The 22,074-nt window shown below is 38.0% G+C and overlaps 1 protein-coding gene across 2 annotated transcripts in view; it reads right to left on the reverse strand.

The window, feature by feature from the left end:
• Window positions 1–2,080: 2,080 nt before the first annotated feature.
• Window positions 2,081–22,074, reverse strand: part of Fyttd1 (forty-two-three domain containing 1) — a 33,746-nt gene continuing 13,752 nt past the window's right edge. Inside the window, exons 3-9 of one of the 2 annotated variants that reach the window (XM_052159056.1) lie at window positions 16,828–16,976; window positions 13,751–13,863; window positions 10,503–10,599; window positions 10,049–10,110; window positions 8,280–8,354; window positions 7,013–7,139; window positions 2,081–4,496 (exon numbers count right to left, since the gene is read on the reverse strand). In XM_052159056.1, the coding sequence (XP_052015016.1) occupies window positions 4,398–4,496; window positions 7,013–7,139; window positions 8,280–8,354; window positions 10,049–10,110; window positions 10,503–10,599; window positions 13,751–13,863; window positions 16,828–16,976 (722 nt within the window). In that variant the 3' untranslated portion in view covers window positions 2,081–4,397. The remainder of the gene's footprint in view (window positions 4,497–7,012; window positions 7,140–8,279; window positions 8,355–10,048; window positions 10,111–10,502; window positions 10,600–13,750; window positions 13,864–16,827; window positions 16,977–22,074) is intronic. The other variant, XM_052159057.1, reaches the window with a different exon arrangement.

Consider the following 22,074-nt stretch of genomic DNA (forward strand, 5'->3'; position numbering starts at 1 on the left):
TAAAAGGTTGTTGGGCAAAAGGGATATAGAAATCAACCATCTTATTCAACTACTGTTCTGCTTTAAGGAGCTGAACAAAAGGGCAGTAGAGGCTATTCATTCTCAGGCTTGACAGACTCCCCTGCTTCCTGTTTATAGGCTAACACTTAACTCATTCAGTACCAAAGCAAGTTTCACTTCAATTTCAGCAGCTCTCATAGCCAGGTGGTGGTGGCGCAAGCTTGTAATCCCAGCACTCTGGGAGGCAGAGGCAGGGGGATTTCTGAGTTCAAGGCCAGCCTGGTCTACAGAGTGAGTTCCAGGACAGCCAGGGCTACACAGAGAAACTCTTGTCTTGAAAAAAACAAATCAATAGTTCTCATAGAGCCACTGAGAATTCATTGTGGGCACTCCTGAAGACTAAAATTAAAAACTTGGTATATCACATCCTCTTTAAATTTAAGAAACTGACATGAATATTCAACATTTGGTCATTTTAGTTTTGGTTTTGCTGAGACAAGGTTTGGTCCTGCCTAGCCTGGAACTCACTATACAGACTAGAACTTGCAGCAATCTTACTGCCTGTCCCCCAAGTACTGGGATTACAAGGTGTGTACCATCATACCTGCCTTTTTTATCCCTTTAATAGGTTCTAAGTGATTTTTAAAAACTTTATACAACAAAGCATAATGTGATTTTTTTACTTATTAAGAGGAAATGAAAAGGGGAGAAATGGGCTCAGGTTTGTGTGTGCGCACATGGCACCTGTAACACAGTACACACGTAGAAGTCAGAAGATAGTACGCTTTCGGAGTCTGTTCTCTGCTCCTACCACATGGGTTCTGGGGATCAAATTTTGGTAATTTGACTTGGTAGAAAGCACCTTTGCACACTGAATAGGCATTACTAGCCATACATACTAGGTAAATAGCTCCCTATTCATCTTTAATATGATCACACACAAAACCTATCTCATGAGTATATTTAGAAGTCTACAATTTCCAAACAAATCTTTTTTGAGGGGAGGAGAGAGGGGTACTTTTGAGACAGGGTTTTTCTGTAAAGCCCTGGCTGTTCTGGAACTCACTCTGTAGACCGCACTTGGGAGGCAGAGGCAGGCGGATTTCTGAGTTCCGAGGCCAGCCTGATCTACAGAGTGAGTTCTAGGATAGCCAGGTCTATACAGAGAAAACCTGTCTCAGAAAAAAAAATATGAGTAAGTTCTTTTTTGCTTTAATACTGCCTGCGTTTGGAATATATGGAATTCTTTGTATTATAAGTGAAATTTTTTAATCTCTTCATACCTCCAAATTGCATATACTGTATGAATTATATTACAGCCAGCAACATTTAATATGCACCTTGAACAAAACTAAAATGTTGACAACCATACCCATGTTTCTTAACCATAAATATTTTATAATTTGATAATTAATATAATGAAAAGTTTGTGTATGTTTAAAGATGCACAACAGATTTGAACACCAGTTTTTTTCTTCTGTGTGTTAGTTTTTTGAGATGTGGTCTGGAATCAGCCATTATCTTCCTGGTGTATACTGGAAACATTGACCTTCCGAAATTAATGAGTTTCAGTAACTTCAATATCAAAGTAATTAAGTAGGAATCATTGGAAGAGTAGATTTACTGAGCACACCACAAATGCTGATATAGGGCTATTACTAATTCTTAAGATATCTGACACATTAAATACCACAAAACTACTGTCTATGTGTGAAGTCATTTATTGTCCACTGAGAATTATAAGACATGAGGCTCAAAACATGACTGCTACATGTATCTTAGAAAATGTCTGGTGTCACTTTACTAAAATGTAGGAAGAGGGGCTGATGCAGATCATCTCTAAAGGCTCAGCTACGTATGTGCTCTACAGTATAACAATGTGACTACTCAGTGACCTCATGTTGGAACCTCATGTCACCTATGCATGAAATGGTCAAAAGTCAGAGGAACACCAAGAGTGGAGATTTAGCTGATCAGCAACTTCAAATCTCAGAAATCATAAATAAAACCATTACAAGATACTTTATAACACAGAACAATCTAAAAAAACCACAACTCAATCTTTATAGCTCAGAATAACTCATGTGAAACCTGTTACATTTTATTTGCCAAAAATGAACAGCTTCAGAACAAATCTAATGTAACTTTTCCAAAAAACACCAAAAAGTACAGTGTAAAGCACCTCCTCATTGAATACAAACTTTCACTTGGTGATGCACTGCATCAATGTTTTGCATACACCTTGATGCAAAGGAAATTTTAAGTTGCACCCTGTTTAAATTAAAAAAGAAAAAGAAAAAAAGGGGGGCGGGGCTTCAAGAACTGAACAAGGATGACTACAATCACATTCCAAGAAAGGAAATTATCCTCCAACAAAGTATATTGTTTTGTGTATATACAACATGTCAGCACTCAAGAGTTTTAACTTAGTTGTATCAAAGGCAATATTTGAACAAAAATTAAATTACAGACACGTGTAGAGCAAACATTTACTATACCAAAGACACTATTTTTTCAATGTACTTATTAGTGTCAACATGTGGGTGATTTTTAAGATTTTCCAAAAATGGAATTACTAATACCTCTGTATAATATTTAAAACAACAAGGAACAAAGACTTTATCATATTTTAAAAACTGTTTCAAAGATAGTGTTCATGCTCAGTTGATTTTCCTTTGCTTTAAAATAAGCTACCAGCAAACCACTCTAAAATGTTTTGTTTATGAACCAAATATAAATATTCATATTGGCAAAAATGTTTTATGAGTCCTTGGTCTCCATGAAAAGCATCACAGCTAAGGAGAAACTGGAGTTTATTTTCAAATTCTGTGATTAGCCTCCAAAACCTCTTCTCAAGTACATGTACTGGCAGATAACAGATGCTGAGGAAAGATTCAGATCTTTGGTATAAGCATGACATTGTTGCTGATTTTCCCACCACTAGCACAAGCCAGTAAGAAACTTGAAGAACATCAAAGACAATGAAGTCTAGGACACAATGAAGGCGGGCAGGAAGTATAATGCTCTGTCTTTACAGGAATAATCAACAGCAGAGACTTAAACACCCACTCAAATTTGAAATCACAGCAAAACAAAAGGTCAAGCTTCAAAATGACCACACTTGATAATCTGTGGCTGGGACGCGCCGCTGCATTTTGGCATCTCACTGTAATGTATGACCTATGACTCTGAGCACTCCCAGCACTAGCACAACAGACCTCCAGAGTGAGAAAACAAAACAAAACAAAACAAAAACCCCAATACCCTTTCTCCCTATAAAGCCTGAACTTTGAGCGATAGAAGGAACGGAGTGAATGTATATAGGAAAGTGCAACTTCATTATAATTTTGCTATTTTTTTTCCTTTGTGACATATACAAGTAGATTTTTGTTTGGGAAGTTATAAATTATTGAACTTATCGAGTCTAAAAGCCTTACAAAAAAACTTTTGAATATGAAACATAGGACTTTATATCTAGTAAGTGTACTGTCAAAATACCCAAGGATTCAACTCATTTTAAGAACTGTAATTCTTATAAGCATCATTTATAGAAGAATCTACGGACACTAGACTCAGAAGAGAAGTAAGTAAATCCAGATGGTGTAGCTATGACTTGGGTTTTTGTTGTCCTTTTTCCAATCCTTCAGTTTGTCAATACCTTCATGTTTTCTCCATCTATACTAAACACAAACCATCAGGGTTCGGTATTAGGCATCTCCTCCAAGGACCTATCAGATAACTTTGTAAACAAGCATTTACAGCCCTGACACATTTTGGCCTGAGACTAATCCTGAGAGCCACATTTTTTTTATTAAAAATTAATACTAAGTGCTTAGAACTCAGGGAGTTTAATCTAACAATAACTGAAAAATGAACCAAGTTCCAAATATTTCCATAAGCCTCGAAAGTCAAAACCAAAATTCTCCCATAATTTAAAAAACACCAGTAATGATAGTAAGTCAGCTGTCACACTGACACATGAATAGGTAAGTAACAACACAGAGATGTACTCTTATTTCTCAAGTTTAAGATTTACCATGGCAAAGCCTAAAAACTGGATAAAAGTGATGAAATCCTAAATACCACGCTCAGAAAAATAATCAATGTCTATCTTTCTGTCTTTCTTCTGCTTCATGAGGAATCAAAGAAGTCAACAGAGGATCGCTCTGTTTGGGCCAACCAGGAAATCTTTAAGAACAGATAGGTATAACCCTGCTTTACTTTCAGGGCATTATTTATACATTAAAAAAAAAACAAAAAAACAAAACAACCTTCAAAAATAAAGTTATTTAGGCTTGTGAATATTCTGAAGTAAAGTTTCTTGAACTTCTCTGATGAACTCTTCAAGCAAATCAACTTTTCAAACAGTCAACACTTAAAGTTCCTTGGACAAGGATCTATCCCACAGTCACAAAGCGGCTTCCTCCTTTGCTGAATGTGAGGGTGGCTCTTTGCTCTTTCAGTATCCCAAATCGTTCATTCAAAGTCATCCCTGTCTATAGAAAAGGAGAAAAACATTAACTTAACTGAAAAAACAAAACAAAACAAACCCCACATTTCCTTTATATGTGATCTTAAAAAAAAAAAAAAAAGATTATTTCATGTATGTGAGTACACTGTCACTGTCTTCACACACCAGAAGAGAGCATCAGATACCATTACAGATGATTGTGAGCCACCATGTGGTTGCTGAGAATTGAACTCAGGACCTCTGGGAAGAGCAATTAGTGTTCTTAACCACTGAGCCATCTCTCTAGGCAATGATCTTAAAATTAATAGTAATTAGTAGTAACAATATGTAACATCTTAAATTGTGTGTATAATTTCAATAGATTCTAACAAAAATAAGCTATACATTTGCCTATCAGTAGCTTTAGAACTTAAAAGTAGTTAGTCCAAGAATCCTTATCTTCCAATCATTAAATATCTATACTGTATTATATAAGCATATACATACTACTACTACTACTGTCTATATAAAATATATCCAATATACCTCAATCTGAATTAATTTGAAGCTCTGCAAACACTGTTACAAATTCTAGTGATACCTTTGGCAAAAAGTGTTACTTCAACTGGTGTCTGGATTGCATTACTCAGGAAGCAAAGGCAGGTGAACTTGAATTTAATTTAATTCCAGACTGATCCACACAGTTTTTCAGGCTATCTAAGAATATACTGTAAGAGAGAGAGAACTACACAACACCGGGGCTACAGTGTGAGACTTACTCAACAAACAATAAGAATGCAGTTATTTCAACTTCTGAGTATTTTTAAAACAAGGCTTTAAACTGAGTGTCCTATAAAAATTTAAGTAAAACTCTGGTTTTTGATTAACAAATAACAAAATGCTTCCAAACAGAAAAGAAATTAAGAATAGGATCAAAATAAAATAAAACAAATTTTTCTCTTTTTTTTCATAGTTTGTATGAGGAATTAGACCAAGTCTGAGGCCAGCCTGGTCTACACAGTGAGTTGCAGGGCAGCCAGGGCTGTTATACAAAGAAACTGTCTGGATAAACAACAACAACAAAAGAATTATTTCTTAGAGATTGAGAGGAAAATCTGCAGGGTAGACAAGCTGTAATTCTCAGCATGTGACAAGGAAGGGAAATGGAAAACAGCTATAGAATTGGGGTGGGCTATTGTCAGAGAAGGGAGAAGGCCTGGGAGTATCCGGGCAAGCATGCTTGGGCGTGGGCAGCACCTGAAGAAGTAGAAGGGCAAAAGGCAAGTTATACTTTTGAACTCAAACTCAGAAAAGCGGGCAAGCTTAGCTGTAAAATATGGTCAAACTTCTAACACTTTACATCAGGCAGGACACAGCAAGCACACTAGTCTTATTAATTCTATCAAACCCTGTGGTACATGTGCTAGCCATTATAGTTAAACAAGAAAAAAGGTTTAAACATTGGACAAGAATTTAGAGAATGAAGACATATTTATACAGAAAACCCTAAAGAATTCAGATTTGCTATAAAATTAAGCAATTTAAAAACAGAGCCGGGCGGTGGTGGAGCATGCCTGTAATCCCAGCACTCTGGGAGGCAGAGGCAGGCGGATTTCTGAGTTCGAGGCCAGCCTGGTCTACAGAGTGAGTTCCAGGACAGTCAGGGCTACACAGACAAACCCTGTCTTGAAAAAACCAAATCAAAAAAAAAAAAAAAAAAAAAAGAAAAAAAGAAAAGAAAAGAAAAGAAAAAAAAACAGTAGTTGACTAAGGTATTTTATCTTTTTAAAGACTTGTCTGTATTTTATGGGTGTGGCCACTTCGCATGTACACGAAAGAAGGCATCATATCCCATTAGAGGTGGTGGTAAGCAGGCATGTGGATGCTACAATGGAACTTAGGACCTTGTGGAGAGCAGCCAGTGCTCTTAACTACTGAGCCAGCTCTCTAGCCCCTAAAGTTAAGTAAATTTAACAAGATCAAAGAGTATATATAACAATACACAAACTGTTAAAATCATAGTGAGAAGCTACTTTACACTTATCTATCACAATACAGATAAAGGGACAAATAAAATGTTGACAAAACTGGAGAAGTTTAGAAGCCCCACATGTGGTGGAGGAATATAAAAGAATATAGTTTCCCCTCTCTAGGAAACAACATAGTAAGTAGTTCCTAAAGGTTAAATGTAAAGTTAGCATACAGTCTACCAAAATCTATCAAATATATCCATTGCTATTTACCTCCTACTCCAAAAGAAAACATGCCAAAGCACACAAAAACTTCCAGCTAACTAAAGAATACACAATGCGACATGTACATGGGACAAATACCATTAAAATAATACAAAGAAAATGCTAATAAGGATAAAACTTTAACTCAATCCTGGTAAATATAATAAGATCTGACTTAAATGAAATGTCAAACAGGCAATCTATGAGAGTGACTAGGGAGTCGGGGAGGGGCTAGACCACCCTGTTTAATGTGCAGACAATGTTTTTGGTTATCACAAGACTGTCAGTAAGTGATCCAAAGAAACACAGGGGAAAAAAATTTTTTTACCTGTTTTCCCACACTATTTATGTCAAACTGTAGAGGGACGCCTTTAGGAACTTTCTTAACATCAGACTGTTCTCTTTTTGTCAAGAATGAGGGCACAGCAGTACGAGTTAATCGTGGTTTCTGAGTTCTAGCAAAACAACAACAAACAAAAAAAACAGTTTAAATTAGCTTAGGAGATAAAGTACTCAAAATTTTCTCTTACATGTTCAAATGAATTAGGGCTATTACAATGTACTCTCAAAAATATAAAAATAGCAGTGCCAGCTCCTGACAGACCACTCTTAACTACTAAAATGTACAGAATTCCTTTCTCAAGTATAACTAAATCTTTCTAAAAAGTTTTTTCCATTTCTTGTGTATACATGTTTGCCTCCATGCATACATGTGCACCACAGAGTTGTGTGTCTGTAGAACACATGTGTCCTTTTAAATGCTAGCTCTGTGTGCTTTATCAGGCCATTTCCCTATCCCTCTCTACCTCAGTTACTTATGTACTCTTTGATAGACTCTCTCACCAAGCCTGATGCTCAGTACCTGGCTAGACGGGCTTGCCAGTCAACTCCAGGGATCCACCTCTCCAACCTCTCTGCTCCCGACCCTCCACCCCCATGCTGGGATTGCAGGTTCATGCTGCCACACCTGGTTTTATATGTGAGGCCTGGGGATACAAACTCAGTTCAACGTGCTTATAGCAAGCACTTTACTACTAAGCCATCTCCCCAACTCCATGAGCAGAATTTCTGAAAGCACAACTACACTCTAAGCAGAGATGGTGGCATGTACCTGTTTCCTCAGCACTCAGGAGCTTGAGACAAGAAGTTTAAAAGTTCAAGGCTGGTCTGGGCTACATAGAAGGATTGTCTGACACAAAATGGGTATTATTTGTATTACATATACGGATACGTATGCGCGGATTTTTTTTAGGGGATATAGAGCCAGGAATCAAGGGAGCTTTTTCTTACTTGACCCTATATGATTTCCATTTTTGTTTGAGACATGGCCTCAGTCTATACTTGAGCTAACTTTGAAGTCACTATGTATCTAAACCTGATCTTAGAACTCATGGCAATCCTCCTGCCTTAGCCTCCCTAAATACTGAGAATATAGGCCTGGTTAATGTTACAATTCTTTATCCTTGCATCTCATTTTATCCTGACTTATACAGTATACTCTGAGCACAAGTCCAATACTTTCCACTTTCCTATCATATATCAAGAGGTTACAATTTTTCAAGAAAGGAAAAAAAAAAAGGAAGAAAAAAACTTACACCGGACACTGTACAGCTCCAGGGTTGTCAATGGATACAGTCAAAATTCCTCCATTTGTGGTGGAAGTACGCCATCTAGGTTTGCAAAATTTGCAAATTTTTTTCTTAAAAGCTTACAGTATATTCCACTGAAAGATATTTATTCTGCCCACCTATCTGTCTTAGTTCACCAACCAAGTGTTCCATTAACAAGATAAAATCTCAGCCCTGAACTATACATTTCAAAGTAGCCATTCATTTTTTAGTTTAAAACATACAGAGATGCTGGATCCCAACAGGATCTTAGCTATATTTGTTAGGTGTTTATCAAAGACTATAAAGACATTTAAAAAAAATAAGTGCAGAGGAGCATCTAATGAAACCAGACAGTCTCCATTTCTCATCTAGAAGTAGCATTTCTGACCTTTCCTATTTTCAGTGATTGTCAGTTACTTTTAAACAGGATGTTTACATAGAAAGTTCTTCCTAAGATGGAACAAGGCCTTCAGCATTCCTACCTATTGTCTACCTCTAACTATTTTCATGGTTGTAATATTATTTTCCTTTTCACTGTAACTTAAAACGACAGTCTTTCCAATGGTGTCTGAATCCTGTCTGCTCTGTATAAACACCTAGCAGCCTCTGTAACCCTTTCGACTTGTCCCCACTCTATATTTTCCATCATCACTGGGCCTTCCTCCCTGTGTGTCTAGGACTTGTCTTTCTGTTTCTGCTGTCTAAACACTGAAATCACAGGTGAATGCCACCATTACTGTCAGCTCTACCTTTATATTTATTTATGTTAGCCAAAATCTGGCACTTCCATTATAATTTCCCAAATTAACCGTTTTGCTTTAATCTATGTTTTACTCCCAAAGCCCAAAACAAATAAATAATGCCAGGCATGCTGGCACACCATGTAATCCCAGCACTTGAGAGGTAGAGAAAAGAAGGAGTTCATAGCTAAGCTCAGATGCATGTTGAATCTGAGGCATATGAGACCCTCCCCCAGCATAAAAAACTGTGTGTGTATGCATGTGTGTGTGTGTGTGTATATATATATATATATATGTATATATATATATATAAAATCACTATCATGTAAATGTTTGTTGGAGAAGCAACAGACTTATTATTTTCTTCTTATAGCTTTTGTCTCCTGTGCTAACAGTCACTGCCAGCATCAGGTTGATAATTTCCTACACTGCTCAAAATCACACTTCACTGTACTTATCATTGCATCTGGACCATGACCTTTTTTTTTTTAACATTTTACAAAATAACGGCTATTTTTAAAGAAATTACAAATTCTGATTCCTGTCAGAAACAGAGCACTATACAATTCACACCTGGGAAGAATAATGGACAGAAACTTGCTTTTAAAGTCTCTAAGGACTTCATTCTAGTCATTCCCTAAAAAGGTTCATGTACATAAAAGAAGGTGCAGAGGAGGAAGAGAAAAGGAGGAGCAGGAGCGAAGGAAGGTGAAGGAAGGAAACCTATAGCATTCAAATGGAATCAAGCATCGAGAGTTAGTTCAGTGACTCAGTAGACACTGAAACAACATCTGAAGCCTGGTTCATTTAGGACTACAGATATAGTGGTTACCTAGGCTGAGGCCCAAGGCTCAGTGGCTACCTAGCATCTGAGGACCAAGGTTCCATTTACGTACTGCAGAAAGAATTTCATTTTGGGTTTTATTTCGTGCACACTGGGACAAATGACGACTCTAGGAGCTAATATCTTGTAAATTCAGAAACAGCATCTTAAAGAAACAAATTGAAACTTACTGACGTGTTCTCTTTGCCACCACATCATCTATCAGCTGTTCTGTGTTCAACTGGGTCTGAACCTAAAAGGAAAATAAAAACAGCAAAAACCCCAGCAGATCTCATAGAAAACAGAGTAGGCCAATCAGCTATCATGCAGTGATAAGTACAACCCAGGTAAACAGAACATAAACTCAGGAAGGGCCTGTGTTATGCTGGTAACACCCTCTGTTAGGGATCACCGGATTAGAAAAAGTACAAAGACAAGTTTATTAGTAAATGGCCAAGCTAAATTATTCTAAGACACCAGCAAGAAAAGACAAGAAATAGAAAAAAACATGAAGTAACAAAAAGAATTAAGCTAGAGTCTTGTTTTTCACACTAACCTAACCTCTCTCAACTATAGCAGGCCCGGCCTACGATTACTAAAGGATCCATGTTGAGTGGGAGCAGCACAGTCAGGGCTTTCGAATACCTTCAGGCCTCTTCGGAAAAGAAAGGTTGCCTGACGGGTGTCTTTCTGATGACTTAATTTATTTCCACTCCTGGTAAAATTAGCTGGAATGTTATTTCTGCAACAAAAAAACCACGTATGAGTGATCTCAGTCACTTTGCTTTTAAATACCTTGAGGAAAAATAAGCAAAACCAGTTAAACTCATAAGCTTAAACTTTGATAAACATGTAATATAGACTACAATTTACGTTCTTATTTATACAAAGCTGTTAAATTATATTTACAAAATTCCCTCTGTAGTATACCATATAACAACTTGGTTTTGAACTAGTGTAGTTTCCAAATATTCTACTGTCTAATATTTCACATCTTATTAAGACATTTACAAAAATTACATTTTAGCTCATTATTTCCTATATTTGTTTTTAAAATTATAATTTAGTAGATGAAAAGCATACCTAGATTCATTCAGAGCCAAAGTGAAAACCATAAATAAATAGTTGTGGCTGGAGAGATGGCTCAGAAGTTAAGAACACTGGCTGTTCTTTTCATGGGACCTGGGTTCAATTTCCAGCACCCACAAGTAGCTTATAACAATTTGTAACTACAGGGGGATCTGGCATCCTTTCCTGACCTCTATACATTGCAAGCATGTGATGCACAGACAATACATGAAAGCAAAATACTCACACAACCAAACAAAAATAAATAAATCTAAAAAAAGGGGGTGGGAGTTGGAAAAACGACCTCTTTTGCTCTTGCTTTCTTTCTTGTCTCCATTCATAAACTACACGGTAAGGGACATAATGAAATGGCAGAGCATTTTCTGAGTATATGTGAGGTCTTGGGTTTGATCATAAGTATGGCAAGGGGAAAAACCCACCACACATGAATATATAAAACCCAGAGGTACATACATAATATCGATATATAATAGCTATGCTCTCTGATCCAGCAAAATGCCTCAGCAGGAAAATGCACTCGCAGTGCCTCACTGAGACATGAGTTTGATCCCTAAAACTCACATGGAGGTAAAAGGTAAACCCCACTTGTGAAAGTTGTCTTCACACCTCCACACACGCTCTGTGGCTTGTGTGTATAACACAATAAATAAGTCAAGTTACACTCTACTTTTTAATTCTTTCATTCATGGAACAGCACATACTTATAAATTATAATTACCATCATATAATAAAGTACTTAAAATTCTACTTAAATCTCATTTCCAACCTTCAGGAGTTCAAATGCAAATTTCTCTAGCTAACACAATTAATACAGAAATCTCATCTAACAATAACATTTGCAAAGAACCCCTTTTCACAAAAGATACCACCAAATGATTTCTAAAATAATCATTAGCTGAAACTGCTATTTGATGACTACATGTCTATACAGTAATAAAAAGACTTCAATTCGAGTTGTATTATCTTGTCATTTTCTGTAAGAGATGAATAATAGCACTTAAAATTCAAATAATAATGATAATAATAATGATAATAATAATTAAGTAATTTCACAGATTATTAGGAAGAATGTCCTAACAATTCATAAATTTTAGGGAGTTTTATGCTCTTAAATTTAGTCTAAAAGCAATTTCAATTTAAGAAATATCCATGTATCCTAGGCTGGTGGCATATGTCTAAATCCTAGCAGTTGAATGGTAGAGGCAGGCGGATCCCTGCACATTTGAGGAAACTTTGGTTGATTAAAGAGTTACACAAGACTATCAAGAGGGGGGTTGGAACAAAGTTATGTATCTTTGTAGCTTTCTGTCCCTAAAATAATCTATATTATGCCCCAGTATTTTAGTAAGAGTCAAGGCTAAAAAAAAAAAAAAATCAATTCAGCTTTCAGAATTGAGTAACTCTGACCTAAGTGCTACAATTTTCACCACAATGATTACTTTTACAACTTTATATGAAGGAGATAAGGAAGCACAGTGAAGTCCACTTGGTCCCAAGCCAGATGACCCAAGCTAGATCCCTGCAACCACAGGGCAGAAAAAAAAAGAACCCATTCCCTCAAGTTGTCCTCTAACCTCCACTTATTCATCAGGGTACACACACACACACACACACACACACACACACACATACACACACACACACTCTCTCTCTCTCACACACACACACACACACTCACAATTAAAAAGTGATACTTTTTAAAAAAGTTTACATTAATGAAATTCCTTAATATTACTGTGTCTAAGAAATAAGAAAGTCACTGGGCTGGAAAGATGGCTCAGTGGTTAAGAGCACCAACTGCTCTTCCAAAGGTCCTGAGTTCAAATCCCAGCAACCACACATGGTGGCTCACAACCATCTGTAATGAGATCTCATGCCCTCTTCTGGAGTGTCTGAAGACAGCTACAGTGTAATAATAAATAAAAATAAATAAAAAAAAAAAAAAAGAAAGTCACTACTGATTGCTTCCCATGTTAGCTTTTGGATAGATATTTCAAATAGATATCTATCTTTTCTTTATTCCCCACAGTATTAGGGACAAAACCCTGGGCTACATGTTAGCTAAGCGCAATAAGTCACACCTCCAGCAAGGAAGTAACTGTATTAAAATGACGGGATAACTTTAAGTATCACTGTAAATCCATTCTTCTGAACCTCTATCAAAGAAAGTATTTTGTACACTGTGATGGTTAATCTCAAATGGCAAACTGTTAGGATTTATAATCATTATGAAAAGAAATCTCTGGACATGTCTGGGAAGAATTATTTAGATTAAAGTGAAATGGGAAATCCATCCACCAAAGGGAGAAGGAGCCCTCTCCCTCTCTCCCTCCCTCCCTCCTTCCGTCCCTCCCTCTCCCTCTCTCTCTTTTTTCTCTCTCTCCCTCCCCCCACCTCTCTGGCCCCTACTTGCTGTTCAAGATGAAAGCTCTCAGCCACTGCTCCAGAGCTACACTGCCTGCTGCCATGCTCCCTACCATGGTGGTCATGGACTCTGAAATCATAAGCCCCAAATAAACTGTTTCTTCTATAAGTCACCATGATCACAGCAATAGACAAGTAAGTGGGTCCCATACAGAATAAAGAGAGTGAGCCGAGCACAGGCTCTCGCCCATCTGTTTAACCCGCGGACATTGTAACCAGTCTCTTCTTGCTCCCATACTTCCCTGCCATGAAGTATAACCTAAAATAAGCTCTTCCTTCCTTAAGTTGTTTTTGTCAGACACTCTGGCACAGCAACAAGACAAGTGACTAACACAGATACTTTCACACAGTACACTCTTCTCTTCCACTTGAGTACTTACTTTCTGTTTAACTGATTAGGTCTCTTGAGAACAGCAACTGGTTTCCTCTGCACTTCATTTTGTCTCAGAAGGCTTGTCTTCCTTTTTAATGCTGGAAAATATCGTTCTATATTCTTTTAGAAGGGAAGACAACTATATTACTCAGACTGCCATTTATTATATACCTTACTACAGTAAAAATTTTTTTGGTTGTTGTTTTTTGTTGTTTTGAAACAGGGACTCTCTATAAAGCCCTGGCTGTCCTGGAACTCATTATGTAGACCAGGCTGGCCTTGAACTCACACAAAGATTCACCTGCTTCTGTCTCGTGAGTATTGGGGATAAGATGTGTACAAACATGCCTAACATTTCTTAATGCAAAAATGGTAGAGCCCCCAAACTGCTTCACTACAATAAGGAAAATAGAGAAACTAAAATTACTTGAAATTTTCATAAAAACTGAAAAGATGACAATTACATTGTCATGTAAAATACAGATTAAGCAGTGTGGGAAGTTGAACTGGTGATGGGGGAAATGTCACTCATCTCTCAAGAATCAGAGGTACACTGAGGAGTCTTGGGTGACTGGGGAGGAGCAATGCCTTGAAGGGAACTGTGACAACCCTGCCCTTCCTCTCCGTTTCTGGCCGTGAGAGGAGCGTTTTGCTCCATTGTGCACCTGCCATGACCCATTTCACAGAGTCCAAAGCTCTGCTCAGCTGCTGCTCCCCTCAGCAGTACACCCCTAAAAGCAAGGTGAAAGCAAGCCCTGCTCCATAACTATTTCAAGGGCTTTATTACAATAATAAAAAGCTGACTAACACATTATGTAAAAAGATAAAGGCCAATTTCCAAAACAAGTACATTAATAACAAAGATATTAAAGTATAATCGATAGGGGTGGGATTTATCAAAAGCTAAGCATGTGAAGTGTCTCTTCTTTCCTTCATATGTGTAAACTGTATCAATTAGAAATCCTAACTCAAGCTTCTACATTTTCCACAAACATGTCTCCAAACTCCTGTATACATTATCTGCATTCTCCTATTGCTTTAATCATGAGACGTACTTAATAAACATGACAATGGCCGGGCACGGTGGCGCACGCCTGTAATCCCAGCACTCTGGTAGGCTGAGGTAGGTAGATTTCTGAGTTCGAGGCCAGCCTGGTCTACAAAGTGAGTTCCAGGACAGCCAGGGCTACACAGAGAAACCCTGTCTCGAAAAGAAAAAAAACAAAAAAAACCCCAAAAATCCAAAAATAAACATGACAATGATTTAAAACAGTAAACATTTTCCTGCGTATTTAACCGTATTTAACCCGGATTGATTTGTTGTTCTTGCTCCCCTGCCCTCTTCTTTCTGGCAGGGCCCCTCCTCCACATTCCCTCGCTATCAGTACCCACTAAGTAACTCACAGAGACCTCTGCCTCCGGAGTGCTGAGTTTAAAGACACGTACCAAACCACCTAGACAACATTTGTTTTCTTCAGACAGGATTATACTACGGAGCCCAAGCTAGCCTCACAGCCTTGCATGTACAATCTTCCAACTTCCATGGTCTTTAAGTGGTAGGATTATGGTGGGATCCATAGTTGGATTCATTTTTTGTTTTAAACAGATGTTCATTTACTTATATGTGTGTTATACACATGTGAATGGACATATATTTCTGTACGTGTGTGTGTGTGTGTGTGTGTATGTGTGTGACAGAGGCTGATGTCAGGTATCTTCTTCAACAGCTCTCGACTTCTCCATCTCTCTGATTATAGGGCTCTGTGTGGACTGAACAAAGGTCTTCGTGCTACAACACAGCACGTGCCATCCTGAACCATCTCCCTAGCACTGCCCCATTGATTCTTAGAGATGATTTAGAAAAGGAAACGTAGAAACAAGAAAAATGATTATCAAAAACATAACCCCCCACAAAATTAGACTAATATCCCAATCCAAGTATTATACTTATTTATGAATATTGTGTTTGGGTATAAATATGTGCATATGTACACATGTGCTTCCAGAGAACACTAGAAGCTGTCAAAGCCCCTGAAGCTGAAGTTACAGGTGATCATAAATCTGCTGGTGGTGCTAGGAACTCAACTCAGGTCCTCTGCAAGAGCAGTATGTTCTCTTAACCCAGGGGCAATCTCTGCAGGTCCAATTCCAAGCTTTTGTATTTTATCTTAAGTGTTAACACCAAGGATTATTTTATAAATAAATGTGAAATGCTCCTTTATGAAACATTTTCTTTTCCTTTAAAGTAACTGGCATGCTATAATTATTTGTTATAAATTAATTTTTAAATTTATTTATGCAAAGTATGGTGGTGAAGTCCTATAATCCAGGCCTCCCTTGGTGAGTAGAGGCAGGAGAGATCAAGAGTTCTTTGGCGACACAGTGAACTGAACAAGCCCTCTCAGGGACAGGAGAAACTACATGTACTAAATGTGTATAAATTTTTCTTGTCATTCTTTCTTAAACACAGTAAAACAATTACTTATACAGTATTTACACTGTAATAGGAGATATAGGTAACTGAAAGATAACTTTTTTTTGAGTCAGGGTTTGAAGGGGGAGGGGGGGGCAGAAATCCACCTGCCTCTGCCTCCCAAGTGCTAGGGCTACAGGCATGCGTCACCATGCCCAGCTGAAAGATGACTTAAAGTACATAGGAGAATGGGCATATTTTATATGCAAATACTATACTATGTAATGGGCATATTTTATATGCAAATACTATACTATGTAAAAGACTTTGAGCCAGCTGGGCAGGTAGATTTCTGAGTTTGACGCCAGCCTGTTCTATAGAGTGAGTTCCAGGACAGCCAGGGCTACACAGAGAAACCCTGCCTTAAAAAACAAAGAAGAAAAACAAAAACAAAAAAGACTCTGAGCCATGTTTATTGAGTCTCTTATTAGAGAAATGTCCTGGAACCAACTCCCACAGATATGGAAGAACAACTGTATTTGGGAGTGAGATATATTTATGAATGGCAAAGATTTTTACTTAAAAGTCAGTCTGGGCATGGCATCACACAGTACCTGTCTAAGTGGGAAATGGTATCTGGGTCACGACTAAGCCATCATGTGACATCCTACCTTGTCACTTAGAGGTGGACGATTCATAGGACTTATTCCCTTTCGCATACCAGTTGCTTTCCTGGCTGCCAGGCCAGTGATCACTCCATAAGGGCGTCTCTTTCCCGGCAGTACTCTTCCTCTACGGCTCACACCAGCTTTACCAAAACCTACAGAAGGGAAGGATGTTACAAATTCAGGTATGCTGACATACTTTACTTCTGAAATTAGGTGGTACATATGGTGGTGATGATTAAACTCAGGGTCTTGTATGTGCTATATAAACACTCTACCACTGAAATGTATCTCAAACCCCTAACATTAATTTCTCAATAGGACAATCTAAACATTATGCAATACAGTAGCCACCATTTTATTTGTTTTTGAAAAGAGGTCTCACTACATATTCCTGGATGGTTTTGAAAAATACTATGAAGATGGGGGCTAGCCTTGATTTCACAGAAATCTTCCATTAGGTTCAGCAGTGACCAGTGATTATATATGGTTAGTGAATACTGAAGTATGACTAGTCTGAACCGAGATAATGCATGTAAAGTGTTTCATGCTGAAATGGTAACATACTGTATGTGCTTGGCTAAAGTGATTCGGTGAGCACGGTCATACTTCTGTTAGTATAGATCCACACTGCAGCCACTAGCTCATCTTCCATTCACTTACAAGTTACAATTTGGTTTCTTTCAGCCCTACTTTATTCAAATTGCTTTGTTAAAAGCTTCACTGGACCTTATTTTAAACTCTGGCATATAACAATCCTGAGCTTGCTTTTCTGTTGTATGGTTCTCCAATTTAAACACTTTTTCTAATTATTAAAAAAATGCCCATTTTACACATGAGATATCAAAGAACAAAATCAATTTTAAAAGTTTAAAAAAAGTGTAATGCAGATATTCCTTCCAAAAACCTAATTTTAGCTTTAACTATATTAAGTTATAAATATTACATTTAAGTATTATCACATGGTAAGTAAGCACTCTGAACTTGTTAAGTACAGAAGAAGTTGAATCAATTTTTCACATCAGTTAAATTCATACTTTTGTGTACTATTTTTTATAGGCTACATTAATAGTATACAATGAATATTAGTCCAAGTTTTTGTTATCTTTTTTACTATATTACTTTTTTTCCATATAATTGGTTTAATTTGTTTCATCAGGAGGAAAAAAAAGAATAAAGTTACAAGATTCTTTTAATATTTTCACAATGTTAAACTAAAACGGAGCTCTAGGCTATATGTGTAAGTCAATCTAGGACACAAAGGGTTAAATAAGATTTCCTCATTAAAGATACAAGAACTTCAGCTTCCCTTACATTTAACAAATTTCACAGAACCGACAATGTAGGGAATAAGCCCTCCTCCCCCAGCCAACTCCCCCCCCCCCCCCAGCCAGCTCTCCCAGCAGGAATGAACCTGGCTGTGGTCCATGGACACATGGTACCAGGGCCCCCTCCCAGTGCTGGCACCTCACTGAGGATGGTCATGTAGTGGCCAGAGGGCTGTGGCTTAACAACACTGGCAGACACTAGGCAGACCTGGCACCTGTGCCCTGGGCTGCCCTAGAGTGGGATGCCGGTTTGGGTCCTGCAGCAAGACTTAAGGCTGGAGATTCTGCACTGGGTCCCCTGTGGTGGGGTGCAGACTGGGTGCAGGGTGGGAAGAACATGATTTCCTATTGTACATGCAGATCTGTTACTATATTACTTTTAAATATGCTATATTCAATCTAACCAATTTAGTAATCATCTCAGTTATTTGTTTTGTTTTTTGACATAGGGTTTCTCTAAGGTAGTTCAGGCTGACTTCTAACTTATTATGTAACAAGATAGATAACCTTTGGGCTGGAGACATGGCTCAGCTGTTAAGAGCACTGACTTTTGTGATTCCCAGCAACTACATGGGAATCTGGTTGGATCCCATGCCCTCTTCTGATGGGTCTGAAGACAACTACAGTGTACTCATCTAAATAACAAATAAATCTTAAAAACAAACAAACAAAAAAAGCCAAGATAACCTTTAAATTTTATTTTGGTTACTCCTAACATTTCTACACATACATATTCCTCAGCATATTTCTAGATGATGAAATGCCAGGCCAAAGAATAATGCAAACCTTTTTTTTGTTTTTTTGTTTGTTTGTTTTTTCGAGACAGGGTTTCTCTGTGTAGCCCTGGCTGTCCTGGAACTCAGTCTATAGAACAGGCTGGCCTTGAACTCAGAAATCTGTCTGCCTCTGCCTCCCCCAAGTGCTGGGATTAAATGCGTGTGCTACCACTGCCCAGCTAATAATGCAAACTCTTAATAATTTATACTTACATTACAAAAACATCCAAACGAATGCATTTCTAGAAGCCTAAGATAGAATTCTTTTTCTGTATTATTAACAACTTTTAAAAGCTTTTATTTTTGAAAAATATTTTGCATACTGTATTTGATTTTTAAAGATTTGTTTTTGTTTTATGTGTACAAGTGTTGTCTGCAGAAGTCAAAAGATGGATGTCCAAGCCCCTTGAACTGGAGTTAGAGATGGCTCTGAGACAGCATGTGGGTGCTGAGAACTGAACCTCGGTCTTCACAAAGAGCAAGCAATGTTCTTAACCACTCACTCATTTCTCCAGCCCCAGTATATTCCAATCTTAGTAAATTCTCTTGTGCTATTCAGTTATTCTTTCTTTCTTTAGCATTTTTGTTTTTCAGTGCTTGGAACTGAACCAAAGTCATGTCCACAGTAGGGAAGTGCTCAACAACTAGCCCCCTTTATCTGCATTGCTTAGTATCTGGGGGTGGGTGGGGGTATTAAGCTTTATTTGCAATTTGATTACCAACAGTTTTTAGATATTGATATTCTAGAATATTAACTATTTACTAGCTATAAATATCTCATTTTTAGCTATTTATATTCTTTCATTATCAATGTTCATGAAACAGATTTTTAGTTTGTTTGTTTGTTTTGTTGTTTTTTCAAGACAGGGTTTCTCTGTGTAGCCCTGGCTGTCCTGGAACTCACTCTGTAGACCAGGCTGGCCTCGAACTCAGAAATCAGTCTGCCTCTGCCTCTCAAGTGCTGGGATTAAAGGCGTGCACCACCACTGCCCGGCTTGTTTTTTGTTTTTGTTTTTTGTTTTTTATTTTATGTATATGAGTACACTGTAGCTGTCTTCAGACACACCAGAAGAGGGCATCGGATCCCGTTATAGATGGTTGTAAGCCATCTGGTTGCTGGGAATTGAACTCAGGACCTCTGGAAGAGCAGACAGTGCTCTTTACCACTGAGCCATCTCTCTAGCCCAATTTTGTTGTTTTTAGTAAAATAAAGTCTCATATACTTATTTACCAGTGAAGTCTCAGGATCCAGACTCCTGTTTTGAAGGAAGGCCTGCTGGCTCAGAGAGGCAAAGAGAACACGGAGCTGACCTTCCTACTCCGCTGACATCCCAGAAGGAAAGGGCTCCGCGCTGTCTTAGACTCCCTTCAACTCACAGAGCCTCCATGTCTTTCCTGGGTTCCTTAGGCCCGCTCCCTGTCAGCAGGCTGCTTCCTCAGCCTCTGTCCCACAGCTGACTTTATGTAGCTCTTGTTACAGAAAAGCCGGTGGGTTAAAGGTATGCTAGAGCTGTGCCACAGCACAACAACCAGGTTCCCAGTCCACAGAACCAGGATTCACAGTGTGATCAACTATCGCACAAGATCTCGTTAAGTTATGTCTTTCAGGGTTTTATTTGTTTGTTTTGTTTTTGTTTTTGTTTTTTCGAGACAGGGTTTCTCTGTGTAGCCCTGGCTGTCCTGGAACTCTCTCTGTAGACCAGACTGGCCTAGAAGTCAGAAATCTGCCTGCCTCTGCCTCCCAGAGTGCTGAGATTACAGGCGTGCCACACCACTGCCCGACTCTTTCAGGGTTTTAAAAGGGAAACTGGCAGATATCACCTTTAATCCCAGCACAAGAAATCAGAGGGAGGTGGATCTCTGTGAGTACCAGGCTAGCCTGGTCTATATAGTGAGTTCCAGTATAGCCAGAGTTATGCTGAAAGACCCTGTCTCAAGAAAAACAACTCAAGCTGGGCGTGGTGGCTGGGCGTGGTGGCGCAAGCCTGTAATCCCAGCACTTGGGAGGTAGAGGCAGGCAGATTTCTGAGTTCGAGGCCAGCCTGGTCTACAGAGTGAGTTGCAGGACAGCCAGGGCTATACAGAAAAACCCTGTCTCAAAAACAAAACAAAACAAAACAAAAAAACAAAAAAAAAACCCAAACAAACAAAAAACAAAAAAAGAAAGAAAGAAAGAAAGAAAGAAAGAAAGAAAGAAAGAAAGAAAGAAAGAAAGAAAGAAAACAACTCACACAATCAAACAAATGGGGAATTACATTTATGTATAATTAACTTTAAGCATCTTCACAGCACTTTACTATCTAGGAAACTGGTATATTATTTCACCATACAAATATTTTTGTGTCACTAGCTAAGTGTTAGCTAAGTGACATTTTGTTTCGCACATTAATCATGCTTATGACTATTCTATACCCTTTTTTATCAATCACATAAAAATTTCATTTCTCTTAATAATTTTTAAGCTGTCATAGAAAGTTTCTACGGAGCTGGGTGGTGGTGGCACATGCCTGTAATCCCAGCACTCTGGGAGGCAGAGGCAGGCGGAAAAAAAAAAAAAGAAAGAAAGAAAGAAAGTTTCTATGGTCTTCATAACTACTACTCTGCTTGGTTGTGCTGAGGTTGAAACCTGGCTTGGCAAGCACGGCAGGCCAGAGCCCTGACATGAAGCTACACCCAGGCCCTAATTACAACTTTCTTTTTCTGGTGCTGGGGATTCAGTTCAGTGTCTTATAGATGCTAGGCAAGTATTCTACATCCCAAAAGTCTTCTTCCTTAACTTAAATAGCCTTCTGCTGCTTTCATGGTGTATGTATATGTACACAAACACACATACACACAAGATTCTGCATGAGAGAAAACATGCAGTATCTATCTTCCTTTTTAATAAACTATTACATGGAACTCAGTTATATAATCTTTTGCATCATTTTTCTGGAGACTTTTCTTTTCCCCTTTGTACTAGAGATTGAATTCAAAACCTTATAAATACTATGCACCAGCTCTATCACTGAGCTATACTTCTAGCTCCAAATTCTGTATTTTTTAACCTTAGGATTTCTAGGTGACAATTATGTCATTTCCAAATGACATCATCTTCTCACCTTCTCAACCTTTTAAAATTTCTTTTTATTTTTTTTAAATACTTTTTT

Source organism: Apodemus sylvaticus, chromosome 15, assembly GCF_947179515.1.
Source record: "Apodemus sylvaticus chromosome 15, mApoSyl1.1, whole genome shotgun sequence".
Lineage (NCBI taxonomy): Eukaryota > Metazoa > Chordata > Mammalia > Rodentia > Muridae > Apodemus > Apodemus sylvaticus.